Consider the following 14,555-nt stretch of genomic DNA (forward strand, 5'->3'; position numbering starts at 1 on the left):
CAAGGGAACTCAGCACACTTGTGCTCCAGCTCCATTACCCTTCACGGTGCTCCTGGCCTCCTTGGCCACCTGGACACACTGTAGGACACCCTGGAACAGTTATTTCTCCTTGTGCTGGCTGCACAGGGTTGCTTCTCCCCTTGGTTTCATTGCCCTGGTTGTCTCCAGACCCATCATGGGTCCAGGAAGCCTTGACCCAGCAGCTTTGGTCACCTGTGCAGAAGGGAGCAGCACCCACCCTGTGGTGATTTTTTCCCCAAGTTCTTTCTTGGCCAGTTGTCCCCTCTCAGGGTGGCCTTGGGCACATCTCTTGGTTGCTTTCCCTGTTGTCTATCCCCATGGGCAAAGGTTTCTCCAAGCTGGTGGCCACTGGGTTCCTGGCACAGCAGGGACTGGTGATCACTGGTGATGTTGACAGTGACACAGGTGACAAGCAGGGATGTGCAGAAGGGACCAAACAATGTCCCCAAGCTCCAGGAGAAGATCTCCAAGCTTGCACACTACAGCCCAGCCTGGGAAGCTGGGACAGTCCAGCAACGAGATTAATTAACAGGGGTTAATTAATGGAGGAAAGATCCTTGAAGTGCCTGAAAGATGCTCAGCTCCTCCATTACAACACCCATGGGTAGATAGGTCCCTTTGGTCCCCTCCTTGGTCACCCAATGCCATCACTGCTGGTGGCCCCGAGCCCTCGCGTGCACACAGCTGCTTTCTCCTTTTCCTTCCTCCTGATTTGAATTGAAATCCTACGATTTTAATTCAAACCAAATGTTTTCCCTTCAACTTCTCCTCCGTGGACATGAGAGGGTGAGCTGCCAGGATGGGTCTCGTGCCAACGAAAGCTCCACCACAGCTCAAAGAACAATGGGGATTATTTATTTCAACAACCCCCCAAAAAAAACCCCTAAAATTCTCATTATTCGTGTGGGTTTGGCTTTGAGTTCCTCACCCCAGGGTTGTGTTGCAGACCCAGCGTCAACACAAGGCAGAAGGAGAAGATGATTGTCCTCTGCCTGCATCAGTGGTTTTGGGGTGTACCAAGGCATGTAGCAGGATGATGGGGTCCAGGGTTGGGTGTTACTGGGTTTGCTGGGTGCCCCGGCACAGAGCAGGGCTAGGAGCTGCTGAGAGCAAGAGGTTCTCCTCAAATTTCCAGGTTCCTTCTCCAAACCCCATCTCGATTCTCTGGGAGCTGGTGTGAGGCCAGGAGGGGTTTGGGGTGGGTGCCTGGATGGTCAGGAGCTCTGTCCCACCAGGGATGGAGAGGTAAGGGGTGAAGGTTGCTCCTGATCTGGGGTGGGTTTCCTCCCTTGGGAAGAGCCCCTGGTAGCCCTGGGATGTGGGATGCAGATGCTCCTGAGCTGGGGTGGGTTTCCTCTGTTGGGAAGAACTCTGGGATGCAGGATGAGGATGCACCTGATCTGGGGTGGGTTTTCTCCCTCAGGAAGAGCCCCTGGAAGCCCTGGGATGAGGGATGCAGATGCTGCTGAGCTGGGATGGGTTTCTCCCTCAGGAAGAACCCAGGCATCCCTGGGATGAGGGATGAGGGTGCTTCTGAGCCAGGGTGGGTTTCCTCCCCCAGGAAGAGCCCTGGCAGCCTTGGGATGAAAGATGAGGGTACTTCTGAGCCAGGGTGGGTTTCCTCCCCCAGGAAGAGCCCTGGCAGCCTTGGGATGAAAGATGAGGGTACTTCTGAGCCAGGGTGGGTTTCCTCCCCCAGGAAGAGCCCTGGCAGCCCTGGGATGTGGGATGCAGATGATCCTGATCTGGGGTGAGTTTCCTCTGTTGGGAAGAGCCCTGGAAGCCCTGGGATGAGGGATGCAGACCCCCCTGATCTGGGATGAGCTTCTCTCTCAGGAAGAACCCAGGCATCCCTGGGATGCAGGATGAGGATGCTCCTGAGTTTGGGGTGGGTTTCCTCCCTCCTTCTCTCCCTCGGGAAGAGCCCTGGCAGCCCTGGGATGTGGGATGAGGGTACTTCTGAGCCAGGGTGGGTTTCCTCCCCCAAGAAGAGCCCTGGCAGCCTTGGGATGCAGGATGAGGGTGCTCCTGAGCTGGAGTGGGTTTCCTCCCTCCTTCTCTCCCTCGGGAAGAGCCCTGGCAGCCCTGGGATGTGGGATGCAGATGCTCCTGATCTGGGGTGGGTTTCCTCCCTCAGGAAGAGCCCTGGGATGCAGGATGAGGATGTTCCTGACCTGGGGTGGGTTTCCTCCTTCCTTCCTTCCCTTGGCAAGAGCCCTGGCAGCCCTGGGATGTGGGATGCAGATGCTCCTGATCTGGGGTGGGTTTCCTCCCTCAGGAAGAACCCTGGGATGCAGGATGAGGATGCATCTGAGTTTGGGGTGGGTTTCCTCTGTTGGGAAGAGCCCTGGGATGCAGGATGAGGGTGCTCCTGACCTGGGGTGGGTTTCCTCCCTCCTTCCCTCCCTCGGGAAGAGCCCTGGCAGCCCTGGATGCGGGATGCAGTACTTGGAGGCTGTCAGCAAACCACACCCAGAGGCGTGGAGATCTGCCGAGTCAGCCTGATGGTCTTCATTAGAGAGCTGAGCTCAGGATCTGCAGCCAGGAGGGAAACCTGATGGTTCAAATGAACATTCCAACCTCGCTGGGGGAAGAAGGACTTTTTTAAGGTCTGTTTTCAGGAAAGGGAAGCGGATGCTGGGAGCAGCCAGACCTCTGACCAAAGGCAAACACAAGCCACGAGGTAGAGCTTGGTAGACCCATCTGGCAAAGCTCAGAGCCACCTCAAAGCCCAGAGTCTTTGCTGGCTTTCCTGAGCCAGGTGCTTCCTTCTCCAGCCCTTCCTCCTCCCTGGAAGTGTTGAAGGCCAGGTTGGATGAGGCTTTGAGCAACCTGGTCTAGTGGAAGGTGTCCCTACTGATGGCAGGGGGGTTGGAACTGGATGAGCTTGAAGGTCCCTTCCAACCCAAACCACTCTAGGATTCTATGATTCATCAACCAACCTTCTTCTCCAACCGTGGAGAACATTGTGTGGCCAAAGAAGGGTTGATGGGATGAATCTTGTGAGGTTTGAGGTAGGGCTTTTACCTCCAAGCACCAAGGAGCAAGTGCTTCTTGGAAGAAGATGGGGTTGTACCTCTCAGGAGTGTCCCCACTTCCATGAGGTCGTTTCTAATGCCCCACTCTTCTCCATCCCTTGCAGTCTCCAGGCCACAGACATCCCCTGAGGACCTGAAGGTGCTGATGGGGAATGTCAACCTCCTCAATGAGAGCTTTCGGGACATGCAGCTGAAGCTGCTGCACCTACCTCTGAAGGGGGATGTGCTGGATCATATCTGGAGGCTCCAGGACCTCCTGCAGAACCACTCAGACTCTTTGTTCCTCATGACGGGGTCACTGCAGAAGCTGGAAGGTCTTCTTTGGAGTTTGCAGACCCAGGCCAGCCAAACTGACAAAGCAGTGTCCAACCTTTGGGACAGTTTGACCCAACAGAGTGATGCAGCTCAGCAGGAGATGTACAAGCTCTCTGTGGAAGGCAACAGCAGCCGGTTGCTGCTACAGCATCACGACCACCTCCTGAGCCACCTGGGCAATAGGGTGGAGAGCTTGAGCGACCAGGTGACAACCATGAGTGGGGCTGTGGACACCATGAACAGAACCTTCTCCTATGATGTGAACATCCACCATACCCGCATCCAGGATCTGCAGGTGCTGATCAGCAATGCCACCGAAGATGCTCGGCAGATGCGTCTCATCCACATAGCCATGGAGGAACAGCTGAAGCACGAGCTGGCCATCCTCAACAACGTGACAGAGGACCTGAGGCTGAAGGACTGGGAGCACTCCATCGCCTTGAAGAACATCTCTGTGATACGGGGTAAGCTGCAAACCTCTTCTCTTGTAAGGTCCACCAGCAGGTCCCTTGCTGGTGCATGAAGCTGTTGTGAGGAGAGGGTGGTGGGGATGTCCTTGGTGCTTTGGGTGGTGGTGGAAATGGTCCTTGTGGCATGAAGATGTCTCGTAGGGATGTCTCAGGGTGTATCAAATCCATCAGACATCACTGTTTAGGTGTCTGTAGTGTTTAGATGTCTCCATCACTTTGGACTCTGCATAGCTGGGACCCTTCAAATGCTCCCCCATCCATGGTAGGAAGAAAGCTCCCAAGGTTCCTTCAGTGATGCCTGGGAAAACTCTACCAGGTCCTTCCTGACCATGAAAGTGAGCCAGGCTTCGTGCAGCAGAGGTGGTAGGCTTATGTCCAGCTTCACACTACAGGGATGAAGCAGAGGGTTGCCCACCAGCTACCTTAGTCATCATCCATCACCTCACTCGCTCCACTGTACATCTCCATTACTCCATTGTCCTCCTCCTGTCTTAGAATCGCAGAATCACAGTGGTTGGAAAAGACCTTTAAGATCATTGAGTCCAACCATAAACCCAACACTGCCAATTCCACCTCTAACCCATGTCCCTGAGCACCTCAAAGGAGTCTTCTCCTCCTTTACCACCCTGAGGACCTCCTAAATCATAAAATCATAGACTCACAGACTGGTTTGGGTGAGAAGGGACCTTTCAAGGTCATCTAGTCCAACCCCCCTGCAGTGAGCAGGGACTTCTCCAACCAGACCAGGTTGCTCAGAGCCCCATCCAACCTGACCTGGAATGTTTCCAAGGATGGAGCTTCTACCACCTCTCTGGGCAACCTGGGCCAGGGTTTCACCACCCTCATCATGGTGAAATAAACCACCCAGCCCTGTGAACTCTTGACCATTGACCCTAGTTCCGTTGATCTCCTTTTTTTTGGTATTTTTATGGTTGCCTCCATAATCCCCCCCTCAGTCTGCCAAGCATCTACTCCCTCTTCATTATCTGCAAGGTCCAACCATCTGTCACACCATCATCTCCTGAGCATAGCTGTTTGACCAGGGTTAACCATCATCTACTTGGATATTTCTCCATCTCTGATGTCATGAATTCCCAGTTGTTTCATATCTTACTCATATCTTCAGATCACCCACTTCTCTTCATCCCACAGCTCTAGATCTCCTCTAGAACAGCCCAGATCCAAGGGGATCAGGTCAGGTTGGAGGTGTCTACATTGGAGAAACCCATATCTGCTGTGGTGGATCCCAGTCCAGTTGCTTGATGTGACTGGGGAGCAGCAAGAGAAGGGTTCCTCTGGGATGAACCAAGGCAGAAGTGGCTTTGGCTTCAAAGGTCTTAGAGGGTAAAATAGGAGAGGGTGTGCAGGGAGCAGCTCCTTGGGAGCAGCTTGGCTTCATGGGATCATGGAGAAGGGAAAGGGTTGGGCTCCTTCAGGAACAGGGGTGTGATGGGACCCAGCAACATCAGGAGCATCCTCATGATTTATGGCACAAGAAGAAGAGGGAACCTGATGAAATGATGGGCAACAAACCCAGGAGAGGCTCAGGGCAGCTCTTTCCCATCTTCTCACCTGGCTGGAACTCCTTGCTGCAGGACTTTGTAGAGGCAGAAACCAAAGTGGGTCCAAGTGGTGATGGAGATGGAGATGGAGATGGAGATGAGATGGAGATAGTGATGGAGATGAGATGGAGATGGAGATGGAGGTGAAATGAAATGGAGATGGAGATGGAGATGGAGATGGAGATGGAGATGGAGATGGAGGTGAGATGGAGATGGTGATGAAGATGGAAATGAGGTGGAGGTGGAGATGGGGATGGAGATGGAAGTGGAGGTGGAGGTGGAGATGGAGGTGGAGATGATGAGATGAGATGATGAGATGAGATGGAGATGGGGATAGGGATGGGGTTGGAAATGAGCTGAGATTGATGGGGATGGGGATGGAGATGGAGATGGAGATGAGATGAGATGAGATGAGATGAGATGAGATGAGATGAGATGAGATGAGATGGAGATGGAGATGGAGGGGAAAGAGGTGGAGATGGAGGTGGAGATGATGAGATGAGATGATGAGATGAGATGGAGATGGGGATAGGGATGGGGTTGGAAATGAGCTGAGATTGATGGGGATGGGGATGGAGATGGAGATGGAGATGAGATGAGATGAGATGAGATGAGATGAGATGAGATGAGATGGCAGAGGACTGGGGGGCTGCACTGTAGCAGCTGATTTTAAGGAGGAAGGGCAGCTCCAACCCCCATCCCACCAAGAAGTGTCCTGAGCAGGCAGCTCCCATGTCCCTTTCAGGGTTAACAGGACTGAGGTGGGGCTCTAGTGTGGGTTCTTTCCCAGTGTGCCCATAAAACCAGAGCAGATGGGACTTGTTGGAGCTGCCCCCACACAGAGGACCTCAGCTGAGCCATGCTGGAGCTGGCGTGGGGGAAGCAAGACATTTCCTGTCAGCACCAGTTTGACTCCAGTGTCGTTGGTGTGGGACCCTTCCCTTCAGAGAGGATGCTCGAGGCAAAGGCAGGGTGAGGAGATGGGAGATGTTTCCTCAGTGGCTCCCACCACAGATGTTTCCAGAGTTGCTTGGAGTTTTGCTCCTGGTAGGAGAGCATCTGTTTCCTTTCAGCATGTGGTTTTCAGCAGCTCAGCCTTTGGGGTGCAGCAGGGGAGGGATGAATTCAACCCAAACCCAGGAACACGCCTGGGTCTTGTGGAGTTTTCAGTGCCCATCCTGGGACCTTTGGTCAGGAGATACACCAGCAGAAATCCCCCTTTGCCTTGACCCTCCCACCACTACCCATCAAACTCACCATCACCTCTACAGAGCCGTGGATCTCTGGTAGGTTCTGCTTTCTGTGGTGCCCTGGAGGCTGAAATTAATGATATTGATTTATTTTAATTCTTTACTTCTCCATTCTCCACTAGTTCAGAAGAGGTTGGTGATCCAGGGCAACCTAAACACACCCACATCATTCCACGTTAACAAACTGGAGTGACTTCGGATCATGGAATCCCAGACTGGTTTGGGTGGGAAGGGACCTTCAAGCTCATCCAGTCCCAACCCCCCTGCCAGCAGCAGGGACACCTTCCACTAGACCAGGTTGCTCAAAGCCTCATCCAACCTGGCCTTCAACACTTCCAGGGAGGAGCAGCCACAGCTTCTCTGGCCAACCTGGGACACTGGCTCACCACCCTCACACCAAACAATTTCTTCCTCACATCTCAGCTCCATCTCCCCTCTGCCACTTTCAAGCCATCACCCCTTGTTCTCTCACTCCCTGCCCTTGGCCAAAGTCCCTCCCCAGCCTTCCTGGAGCCCCTTCAGGTACTGGGAGGCCACTAGAAGGTCTCCCCAGAGCCTTCTCTTCTCCAGGCTGAACAGCCCCAACTCTCTCAGCCTGTCCTCACAGCAGAGCTGCTCCAGCCCTTGCATCATCCTCGTGGCCTCCTCTGGGCTTGACCTTCCTCTTGCTCTTTTGGGGCACTGAAGATCAATGGCTGCTCTCAACACCATCTATTTATGGAACCAGGTGCTTATTTCTTTGCTCATCTATTCGATTTTTCAAGCTCCAGCAGACATCTGAGCAGCTTTAAGTCCAGGTAGTTTTAGAACAAGGGTGGTGAGACCCTGGCTCAGGTTGCCCAGAGAGGTGGTAGATGTTCCATCCTTGCAAACATTCAAGGTCAATTTGGATGAGGCTTTGAGCAACCTGGTCTGGTTGAAGATGTCCCTGCTGATGGCAGGGGGGTTGGATTAGATGACCTTTGAAGGTCCCTTCCCACCCAAACCACTCTGGGATTCCATGGTTCAATGGCTGTTGTGTGACACCCTTTAATCCTCAGGGAATGAAAACCATTTCACCAGCCATCCCAGCACCTTCATACACCACACACCTCACCTGGCTCCTGCCCCATGTCCCTCTGGGAAGCATCTCTGGACTGTTTCTGGACCTTCTCCACCATGGAGAACCTATCAGGGCCAGACAGTGTCTCTACTTCATGTGATTCCTGTTGTTCCCACCCAAAACTGCCTCGTCATTGGATTCAGCTCTCCTGGGTGTCCATTGTTCTTTGCATCCTTTTGTTTCACCAACCAAGAACAGAAGATGTGTCCCCAGGGTCTAGGGTCCAGCTCCACATCCTCTGAGCACCCAGAGATGTGCATCACCTAAGGAAGAGGAAACCCAGGGTGAGCTAATGCAATATTTCCCCATAGTCCTCTCCTAGCCCCTGACCATCTCCAGCTCAGAAGGTTTCTTGACCTTGCTGAGGTTCCTCTACTCAGGAACCTGCTAATTTCTGCATAATATTTGCAAATCTTAATTACTTATTCATTATACATTAAATATTCATTATATTCCATACTCCTGCAGGTCCTAATTACTCATCATGACTCTTAAACATCTCCCCTCTTCTTCTCCTGGTCCTTTGGTGTTACCATGGCTGGTTGTTTTCCTTTCTGCCCAACTCTGAGATGATGGTTTTTGAGGGTTTCAAGGAAAACCAGTGTTGAACAATTCCCAGTTATCACCCTGGCTGGGTGGGACAAAGCCCAGGTGACCTCTCCAGGCCCCTCTCTGCCCTATTTTCTATCATCCCATGAGTCTTTGTTGTTGTTGTTGTTGTTGTTGTGGTTGAAATTCATTCTTCCAACTGATTTAGCTCATAATTGTTCTCAGCTTTGCAGACTTGGCCCTTTGCAGGCTGAGGAGCAGAACTTGGTTATGGGCTTGGACTTTCTGCTCGTTCATTTATCTCAAGAATTCCCAAATTTATTCATTTCATATCTTTTCTTCACATTATTTCATGGGAGATGTCACAATTTTTGATCAAAAAAAGAAATTTCAGGAGGTTGGAATTTCCCGTTGAGTCACGTTGAAGGTGGAACCCTAGGAGATGCAAGGTGAAGGTTTCTGGCAGATGAGACAAGAAGGACATGGAGGTGCTGGAGCGTGTCCAGAGAAGGGAACGGAGCTGGGGAAGGGTCTGGAGCACAAGTGTGCTGAGTTCCCTTGTGGCTGAGGGAACTGGGGGTGTTGAGCCTGGAGCAAAGGAGGCTGAGGGGAGACCTTGTGGCTCTGTGCAAGTCCCTTGGAGGAGGGTGGAGAGAGGTGGGGGTGGGTCTGTTCAACCAAGGCCCAAGGGACAGGACAAGAGGAAATGGGCTCCAGTTGTGGCCAGGGCAGTTGAGATGGGATGTGAGGAAGAATTTCTTTGCTGAAAGGGTTCTGAGGCATTGGAAGGGGTTGCCCAGGGCAGTGGTGGAGTCCCCATCCCTGGAGGGATTGAAGAGTCGTGTAGACACAGTGCTGAGGGACATGGGTTAGTCATAGGGGACTGGTCAGTGTTGGGTTCATGGTTGGACTCCATGAGCTTCAAGGGCTTTTCCAGTCCAGGCCATTCCATGTGACTCTGTGTGGGACAGATTGATGGAGTCATGTTTGCCCTTGAAAATCCATCGATCATGGAAGAAGGCTGCTGACAAGCTCCCTCATGATCACTTTCCTCCTGTCTGCAGGGTTCTGTGTTTCTTAGAGGTGCTTGGACACCTGACAAGTGACAATGATTGGTGAAGGGTGTGTGTGTGCATCTCCTGCATGGCTGCACTCCAATATCTGCTGTGTTTCAGGACCACCAGGACCAAAAGGAGACCAAGGCAATGAAGGGATGGAGGGTGAACCTGGTCTTCCAGGCCTGCCAGGGCTGCGAGGTAAGAAACAACCCATCCAGCATGCCCAGAACTCTGCAAGTCTTCACTCAAAGTCCATAAAGTCCATGGGATGACTCCTGGTGATTTCCCAACCTGTCCCTTGGGACCTTCCTGGTTATGCACAAGTCTTGAAGAACAACAGGACTAACCTACTGCTCCATCTCCTGCCAGTCTATCAATCTTTTGGGGGCAACACTTCCAGGGAGGGGGCAAATTTTAAGTCAAATTATAATTTTAAGCCAAGCCTAGAAATACTTTGCACCCAAGAGCCAGAGATAGAAGAGAAGGGATGGAGGATCCCCGTTGGCCATGACCTTCTGTCTCCAACATGCTCTTCCCTGTTGAGGCAACAGGGGAGATGGAGCTGAGATGTGAGGAAGAAATTGTTTGGTGTGAGGGTGGTGAGCCAGTGTCCCAGGTTGGGCAGAGAAGCTGTGGCTGCTCCTCCCTGGAAGTGTTGAAGGCCAGGTTGGATGAGGCTTTGAGCAACCTGGTCTAGTGGAAGGTGTCCCTGCTGATGGCAGGGGGGTTGGGACTGGATGAGCTTGAAGGTCCCTTCCAACCCAAACCACTCTGGGATTCTATGATCCATCCTGCCTTGGGCATGGACCTTCTCCTCCATCCAGCATGTCCAGCCTTGGCTTCACCTTAACTGGTGAAGACATGACCCATGTAGGACTATCAGTGCCAGAATCAGGTTCATCACCCCAGCCTTGTGCATCTGAGTTGCTGGTCCTGAGTTGGGCTGAAAACCTCTCATTTTGGTAACCCCTTTTCTCCTGGCTCCCCAGGTGGGCAGTAGGACCAGCCAAGTCCAGCAGAGCCAACTTGGAAACTCAATCTCTCTCTCTGGAAGTCCTTCTCAGTGCTCCTTTCACCAACAGCTCTATTTTTGGTGTTGACAGATTGATGGTTGTTTTTCTTGGGTGTGAGAAGCATCAGAAACTCATCGGTTGGCTCTTGCCTTTTTCTGCTTTATTTACATAGAAATTTAAATTATTTAAATTTATTTAAATAGAAAACCAAAACAATCTCTGGAGGCTTCCAGGTTGGATGAGGCTTTGAGCAACCTGGTCTAGTGGAAGGTGTCCCTGCTGCTGGCAGGGGGGTTGGGACTGGATGAGCTTGAAGGTCCCTTCCAACCCAAACCATTCTATGATTCTATGACTTCTCCTCCAGAACCTTCAGATCCAACCCAGGCTCAGGTTTACACTGAGTCTCTGCTGGGTCAATCTGGTGGAATCACCCCCAGGTCCCACCACAGCCCGTCACCATCACAGGGGTCTCTCCTTGCACCTCCTCTTGCTGGCCCGCATGGATGGAGGTCACCTCCAGAGCTTGGATGTGTCCCTCACAAAGGGATCCCAAGGTCCCAAACTACAGCCCCTATCTCCCACCTCCTGGAGTTTTGAGGTGCTCAGATAAGAGGGTTTCATCCAAACCCACCTGGTCAGCATGGACCTACAGCTCACACTGGGCACCTCATATCTCCCTGGGGTCTCTGCTCCACGCTGTCTCCTCTCTCTTCCTCCTTCGTCTCCAGTTTTGGAGACCATCTACTTTAATCTGAGCCCTCAGAACTGTATCAGCACCAGCTTTTCTGTGGGTTAAATCCATCCTGCATCCAGGTGCAGGTGTAGAAAGAGAGGATGGGTGGACTGTCAGATGTCTCCTGATGGTCTCCAACTGCTGGCAAAGAACCAGAGGGCATCTGGCATGTCTGCTGGCAAGCAGGACACGTGTGTGGGAACATGTCTGGTTTGTGGAGGTCTCTGCTGCAACAGGGTCATTTTGTCTCTTTGTCCTCACTCCAGGACTACCTGGGGAGAGAGGACCACCAGGACCACGTGGCTTGAAAGGAGACCAAGGAGACCTTGGCCCACCAGGTCCAGTGGGGATGCGAGGATTCAAAGGTAAGGACCAGCTTCTGAGCATGCTTCTGGGTGGATCGTGGGTGATCCTCCTGGAGTCCATTATCTTCTGGAGGTGTGAGGGACAGAGAGGGGTCATGGGTGTGAGAGTGGTGGGTCTCCTGGCATGGGATCCACCCAGATCTCCTGGAAGGAGAGGAAATTTTGCTGAGCTGGGAACATGAACATGAACAACCTTTGCATGGAGACCTTTCCACCAAGGCACAACGGTGGAGAGAGTCCAGGGATTGGAGGGAGAAGGGCAAACTAGTTGGGTTGGTGAAGCTCCTGGCCATGCAGTGGGGCTCAGCAGGTCCATGAGGACCTTTCAGGCTGCCCTCCCACGCTTGGATTTTAGGAATAGCTTCATGTTTGTTTTCTGGTGACCTTTTCTGGCTCATGGTGGCTTTTACAGCATCTCACCACACCCTGGCTAAGAGCAGGGAGAAGCTGTGGGTGTAGGAAGTGACCACACACCTATTTAGCAGGACAGATCTGTCCTAGGAGATCTTTTTACAAGAAGTTCTGTGCTACAACCTCAACCAGGATGGACAATCCCAAAACAGGCTCTTTCTACTTTGTGGGCAGGAAGAGTCCAGCCTGAAGATGCAGCACCTCCCTGGGCAGAGCCAAAGAGGGACAAAGCAGTGACCTCCCTTCATCTCATGCTTATGGGTGATGTTGACCTTGGATATGGTCATGATGGCCACCAGGAGCTGAGACCATGACCACAGACCGGTGTCCTGGTCTGGAACATGGCCAGAGTCCTGCAGGCAGCACTCCAGGCCAGGGTGGGGTAGGTTGCTGGGTTGTTCATCTTTACAAGCTCTTGCTTTCATGCAACGAGTTTCTTGGGTGAATCATGAATGTTGAAGGACAATGTCCTCTTTAAATGTCCTCTCCTCTCCCTGTGAACTTGGCATCAAGGTGGCCACAACTAGGGTTCAGTTTTCCTGTACATCCTCCAAAGTGTTGGTCATGGCGAGGGGCAGAAGTTGAGGTGAGACCCCAAAGTCATGTCTGGTGGCCCATCCTTCATGCGTGGTAGCCACAGCAGTGTTTATCCTGCCACCAGAAAGCCCGTTGTAGTCTAGGGGCAGGAGCACATCTTGCCATTCCTTCTCCCCTTTGTGGAGTCTTCAGGAGAAGGACCTTTCCTGGGGACATGTCATCCATGTCCCACTGCTGGTTCCTCCTGGTTGCAGCCCCAGGAAGCATTAGGTCCAGGTAGAAAGGAGATGAAGGAGATGAGATGCTGCCAGTGGCCTCCTTCTGTAGTGAGGGAGCAGCATGAAGCTCCCAGAGCTGCAGACCAAGGCAAGAAGGTCTCCTGCAGGATTAGCACCCACCTGGTCCTCTACATTGCTGCTGTCATCACCTGCCCTAGTGACACGATGGCTCTGTTCATCCCACCGCTCTCCAGTCACCCCAGTCTGGGCACAAGCTGTCCTCCTGGGGTCCATTAGCTACTAGAGGTGACTCTGCAGGCCATGTGGCTGGTTAGATGATATTCATGCAGTGTCATGTAGTCTTGAAGAACTCAGCTGGGTGCTGTTTCCATCGCCCCCATCCCATCTCTTGAAGAACACTGTTGGGTGCTGTTTCCATCACCCCCATCCCATCTCTTGAAGAACATTGTTGGGTGCTGTTTGCATCTCTAGAAGAACATTGTTGGGTGCTGTTTCCATCACCCCCATCCCATCTCTTGAAGAACATTGTTGGGTACCGTTTCCATCACCCCCATCCCATCTCTAGAAAAACACTGTTGGGTGCTATTTCCATCACCCCCATCCCATCTCTTGAAGAACACTGTTGGGTGCTGTTTCCATCACCCCCATCCCATCTCTAGAAGAACACTGTTGGGTGCTGTTTGCATCTCTAGAAGAACATTGTTGGGTGCCATTTCCATCACCCCCATCCCATCTCTTGAAGAACACTGTTGGGTGCTGTTTCCATCACCCCCATCCCATCTCTAGAAGAACACTGTTGGGTGCTGTTTCCATCACCCCCATCCTATCTAACTGGAAGCCCAGGGTTCCTGGGCTGATGTAGCTGGGACAAATCTCCATTCTCCCACCAAATCAGGAGCTTCCAGCCCTACATGCTACAAGACTAAAGAAACCATCATGTGATGCTTCATTTCCAGAGCTATCTCTTGGATTTTTTGGAGGTAACTCTGTCCTGCAGGATTTCAATGTTGAGTTGTGGAGGTGCAGGACTTTATCCCAACTTCAGGGTGAAAAAAGTCCAGCTTGATGCTTCAGGAGGTCAAACAAATCCTTGGATACATCCCTGGCACCAAACCTTGCCAAGGCGTGAGGGCGCTAACGCAAAGGAGACATCGGTGCCGAGATGTTCCTGGCAGAACATCAAACATCAAAGTCAGCCAAGCAAAACCACAATGTTCTTGGGGAACTGTGGTTTCCTGTCCTTCCCCGGAGCAGAGGAAAGGGGGTTTTTCTCACTGCTTGGTGCCAAGCACTCATTAAACAAGAAGATTATCTCAAGGAGCTTGGGTCAGTTGAATCAGGCTTCAGTAGAAGACCAAGCCCTGATGCCAGATTTGTGTTGCAAAGCACATCCCTGGAGGAGGATGTGTCTCCTCTAGAGGGAGGAGGTTGATGGGCTCCTGCATCACGTTTCTACTCCTAAGGCAGAGATGTTAATAGCTGCTGTGCTGGGTCAGTGCTGAGATGTGTTAACAGACCCCATGGTGGGTATCACAGCTCCAGCAAGGAGCTCTCTGGAGACACAACACTAAGGATGAAGCCTTTCTCCCAGTGCTGACCAGCCCAGGAGGTGGTGAAGACCAACCCCAGCACAGCCACTACCTCCAGGGAACAGCCATGACCGTACTTCAGTAGTAGAACATCAACCCCCACAAGCTTGGTGACCCTTCCCCAAAGCTGGTCTGCATCTCAAGCCCCTTTGCCTGGGGAGATGAAGCATTTCTGCTCTTGTTTTTGGGAGGTGATGGGTTGGATGGTTGGATGACCACCAAAACCAGCCATGGTGGTCAGCAGTTCTACCATGTGGTGCATTGCTTCTAGCTATCATCCTTCTGCTGGTGTAGAGTAATTCC

At 52.3% G+C, this 14,555-nt stretch overlaps 1 protein-coding gene across 1 annotated transcript; it reads left to right on the plus strand.

The window, feature by feature from the left end:
- Nucleotides 1-3,120: 3,120 nt before the first annotated feature.
- On the plus strand, nt 3,121-11,476 carry SCARA5 (scavenger receptor class A member 5; the record flags this gene model as incomplete). Its single annotated transcript, XM_010174804.1, has 3 exons — nt 3,121-3,838; nt 9,483-9,563; nt 11,378-11,476. Coding segments are annotated over exons 1-3 (898 nt in total), but the record flags the coding sequence as incomplete, so codon positions are not given.
- Between the last annotated feature and the right edge of the window lie 3,079 nt (nt 11,477-14,555).

This window comes from Antrostomus carolinensis, unplaced genomic scaffold (assembly GCF_000700745.2).
Source record: "Antrostomus carolinensis isolate BGI_N321 unplaced genomic scaffold, ASM70074v2 scaffold6439, whole genome shotgun sequence".
Lineage (NCBI taxonomy): Eukaryota > Metazoa > Chordata > Aves > Caprimulgiformes > Caprimulgidae > Antrostomus > Antrostomus carolinensis.